This window comes from Otolemur garnettii, unplaced genomic scaffold (genome assembly GCF_000181295.1).
Source record: "Otolemur garnettii isolate 467f Iridium unplaced genomic scaffold, OtoGar3 scaffold00196, whole genome shotgun sequence".
Lineage (NCBI taxonomy): Eukaryota > Metazoa > Chordata > Mammalia > Primates > Galagidae > Otolemur > Otolemur garnettii.
In genome coordinates, this window is record NW_003852591.1 from 739,800 (window position 1) to 744,589 (window position 4,790).

The following is a 4,790-nucleotide window of genomic DNA, read 5'->3' on the forward strand; positions in this document are numbered from 1 at the left end:
GTAATGAGACCTTATCTCTATAAAAAACAAAAAGATTAGTCAAACATGGTATTGGATGCCTTAGTCCCTGCTATTTGGGAGGCTGAAACAGGAGGATTCCTTGCACCTAGGAATTTGAGCTTACAGCAAGCTTGGATGACCCATTGCACTCTAGGCAAGGCAACAGAGCAAGGCCTTGTCTCAAGCAACAATAAAAACAAGACCAAAAACCTGAAAGCAAGCAGTTTCTGCTTTTGTAATAGTGTTTCTGATTCAGCCATTGTAGTAAAGTCTTCCAGGAGGCTAAAAAGCTGTCAGGAGGTGGCTCTTTAGATATTGTTGTTACTCCATTATAGGGATAAAAAAATTAAGACAGTCATGTGAAAGAAACTTTGTTAGAGAATATATAATTTTTCATTAGCAAGAAAAAATGAATTGAAATGATTCATGTTTATTTACAATATAGATTGTGGATCCCACTCAAATTCTGGAAGGAATCAACCTGTCAAAAAGGAAAGAACTTCAGTGGCCTGATGAGGGAATTCGGTTAAAAGCTGGGAGAAATAGCTGGAAAGACTGGAGTCCTCAGGAGGGCATGGAAGGCCATGTGAGTGCTTTTCCTAACTGTCTAGGGCTGTCTTGTTTGTAGTCTGACTGACTTGTGTGCATGGTTCTAACTGCTTTATGTATTTACACTTTATTCTTAAAATTACTACTTCTAATCCTCCGGGAGGGATAAGAGTTTGTGAGTACATGCAGGGTCTCTGGACTGACTGCTTGTTTCATTCTAAATCGTCAGGTTATTCACCGATGGGTGCCTTGCAGCCGAGATCCAGGAACTAGATCCCACATCGACAAGGCAGTGCTTCTGGTCCAGATTGATGATAAATACGTGACTGTCATTGAAACTGGGGTACTAGAACTTGGGGCTGAAGTGTGAGCCAGTGTTTTAAAACTGCGCGTTTCTTTTTCCCTCTCGATTCCAAGACGCTGGAAAAAGAGAGGAGCAATTGGAAGATGCCTGCAGGCATCACTTTGCCGTCTGTGGGAGAGACTTGAAAACAGTGAGCTTGGTTCAGCACCTCTCCTTTGCCATTCACCCTGACTCCTGTCACTGTTTCCATCTCCAAATAAAGCTGAAATATTTTTTTAAGTTAGCTGCCGAGAAAAGATTTTGCATGAAGGATAAAATTCTGTTAAAATACATCCTTTAAAAAAGTTTTTCCTATGCATTGCCTATGCTTTAAATCAACAAACTCTTCATTTCTAAACTATGATCTCATATTTTTCTAATTTCTTTGCCAAAAATAATTGCCATGTTTTGTCACAGAACATGAAATCCATCTACCTTGATTTTTAAAAACAGACCAGTGTAAAAATGTTCAGTTTGACATATAGCAGTATAAAAGTTTAATGTACAGTGAAAGAGACTATGAACAGACATAGATTTATCTTATTCCTTGAGCGCTAAAAACTTTAATGAAAAAAAAACTGCACTAATTTTTTTACAACAATGCACTAAAGTCTGAGATTTCTCAGAACATTTATTTATATATAAAATAAAATACCATTATTTAAATTGCCTTTGGAATTAACCCCTCCCCTTTCCTTATAAACTTAGGTAGCAGAAGCTGCACTGCTCATTTTTCTCTTATAGTCTGTACTTGACGTGAGTATGTTGGACGTTTTCTTTAAAATGAATATGAAATCTCAAGATGCACACAGCTTCGTCATTGACATTTCCCGGAGCTACCAGTCAGTGACTCGGTCACGTGAACACCACTGCCAGCTACCGTGTCCCCAGTTCAGAGGGAGCAGCTCTGCGGGGATCAGTTCTGGGAAGAAAACACTTCGGCTTTTCAAAGAAGAAGATGAACATCCAGGAATTTAAAGAAAGAATCAATTGCCCTTTATTTATTTTTCAGAATTCCTAGTTCTCAAAGATATTTACATGCAGTTCAGTTAATCAAGTAAACTTTTTTTCAAACACATTTCTCCAGATGGTGCAGTTATTACTATTGCATCCCTCCTTAATAACTTTGCTTTTTATGTTCTCTCCCTTTCTTTCTCTATTACTTGAATTTTATTTCCTGTAATTTATAGTGTGTAGTTATAATCTGAAATATTTTTAACTGTGAAATTGACTTATTTTCTATGTTGCAGAACTTAAATTTTTTTTTTTTAAGCATGTATTCAGGGAACTATGTTACTCAGATTTACAATTGGGTTACCTGGGAACTGCAGCTTAATTTGCAACTTAGCATTTTTTAAATCCTTAAGAAAAATGTCCATTTTGGTATGAAATTCCAAAGAAAATTGTACATCTTCTGTGAGCATTTAGGAGCAGCCATCTTTCTACCCCTGTGAATAGAAAATGAAAGGAGTCAGGTAAAGTTAATTTCAATACTTTATTTAATCCAGTATATCCAAAGTATTACTATTTCAGTATGTGACAGACACTAGCCAGATTTCAAGGACTCAGTAGCGAGGTGTGCCTAGTGGGCACCGTGGACAGCACACGGTTAAAGGATTTTTTGAAGAGAGGACAGAAGAAAGAAGCTGTTTTTCCTCCTAATTGTGATGTAGATCTCACAGTATAGTGTAACACTGCAGTGGAAAGAATGAGAATGGGAGCTAATGTACAAACGCATTTCCACTTCAAAACCTATTTATTTTCTTTTTATTCTCTTAAAATTTTTGTGGTTATTCAGAACCTAACGTGCCTTGTGTCGATGTTTCCGTAGACTTCACGCTTTGCAAAATTTACTGTTTAAAAATATTTGTCAAATGATTTATTGAACCTTTATACAAAGGTCCCCTTTCTAAATTGACCATTTAAAAATGTATTTTCTGGTACTGTCATATTCTGTATTTGCTTCATTTGAGCAAGTCTGCAGTATGCCATTAAAGTTCAGTGTTCTTTTTGTTTTGTTGAATTTTTTTTCCTGAAATGGAATATATCATCTATCCATCTGCATAGATAGTATTTTTTAAATATTCTCAAAGGAACTATGTCCCCTGCTGCTTGTTCCTTTTCTACAGTGAGTATGATCTTTTCATGGTCATTGCCAAGATAGGTGCAGCCTTTTCAATCTTAGATAGAAGATAATTCATTTTCATTTACATGGAAAAAAAAATCTGAACTTCAGCTGATTTAATCAGAAGGAGCAAATTTTTTATCAAGACTAGCTCCTCTTCCAAAAAAAAAAATTTGTTAAGCACATCATATACTCTGAAAAAGTCAGATTTAAATGTAAAGTTAGATTTTATATGAAACCTATATCTCTCAATTTGGGGTAGTAATTGGTAGGCATTTTTCTCAAAACAAGTTGAATTCTATTATTATATAACTCTTTAGTGAATTTATAAATTAGAAACCCTAAGAGAAGCCCTGTTATTTTTAAAGTCTAAAGCTGATAGCCTTTTACAAATCATAATACTTTTCTAATAATTACATCAGGGGAAATGATAATAATTAAAGAAAAGTTTGTGTCTTAAGAATAATTTGATTTAAATTATTATTTTAAAAGAAACAATTTAATTAATGAAAATTAATTGGTCATAAATGTTTTATTCTTCCCCCACCCTGCCCTGAGAACAGTGACCTCCTTGTTTTGATTCTCTGCTATACAGTTTTCAGTAATGTACAAAACTCCAGTATACATTAATGTCTTTAAGTTTATAATTGCCAAAATTCTGACTTCCATAATTTGAAAGTAAAGAGATAACAATTAAAATGCTAGCTTTTTATTCATTTCCTTTAAATAGAGTTGCATAACTGAATTTTTTCTTGTTTGATTTTTGTTTTCCTTTCATTCAATAGCAGAAAACATTTTAGAACTCCTAATTAAGCTTTTGCTTAATCTTTCAATCAGTACCTTGATGTGAACTTTATTTTTACATCATTTATGACAGTGGATAAAACTTCTAAGTGTTGACTTTTTCCTAAAGAGCTTTAATGTTTCCAAGGCTCTAGATTAATATAAGATGTTAATATTTAAGAAACTTGGAAAGATGTTAATATTTAAGGTGGAGAGGCAGTGTGTATATTTTTTAAGATAATTACAGGTTAATTTTAGTAAACAGTTAATCAGCATTCTGTCTTCTTTGATTTTTTTTATTACTGGATGATTAAATTCCATTAGATTTTAAGTATTCTGAAAAATACTTCAAGTGTATCTGAAATACTTCTAATTTTTGAAACAGAAGTAGTCAGACAGTATTCCTGTCCTGAGTGAGACACAGAAAGTTACTCTGTGTGTTAAATGTCAGGCAGTGAAAATACAAGTTTTTATGTAGAAAACTATCATTCATTAAGATGTATTTTTCTTTTTAGATTAGTTTAATTTTCTGTCTCAGATCCTTACATAAGAAACAGCCTCACATCTAAGCAAAGGTAACTTAGCCTTAACAAAGCCCCGTGGGTTCTGAGCAAGGGCCTCCCCGCTCTGTGCATCAAGTCTTTGGTGGGTGTGGAATCAAGTCATTAGTCCACAAGGAGGGCTTTTTAAACTTAGGAGTCACATAGCTAACTGTCAAGCACCCTTCCTCCTAAGTGAATATGTGGCTTGAGGAAAAGGTTCTGTTAATTTTGTGTGAGAATTCTTTGAATTTATGTTTTCTAGATAGTAAACTGCTGTCCAGATTACTTTTATATTTATTTTAATTTCTCATGAGTTTTCATGGACAAAGCCTTTTGGGTTTGTTTGTTTGTTTTTAAGTCCTCAGTATCCATTCGCATTCTTTTTCACAGTAATGTAATCATGTAAAGTTACTTTGTCTGGACACAGACCCAGCTTTTTTTTTTTTTT

The 4,790-nt window shown here is 34.1% G+C and overlaps 1 protein-coding gene across 1 annotated transcript in view; it reads left to right on the top strand.

Annotated features, from left to right (window-relative positions):
- The window catches only part of PCNX1 (pecanex homolog 1), a 186,752-nt gene extending 184,779 nt beyond the window's left edge, over positions 1-1,973 (top strand). The window contains exons 35-36 of the mRNA XM_023507659.1: positions 446-586; positions 779-1,973. Coding sequence (XP_023363427.1) covers positions 446-586; positions 779-919 — 282 coding nt within the window. The 3' untranslated portion in view covers positions 920-1,973. The remainder of the gene's footprint in view (positions 1-445; positions 587-778) is intronic.
- Positions 1,974-4,790: the final 2,817 nt, after the last annotated feature.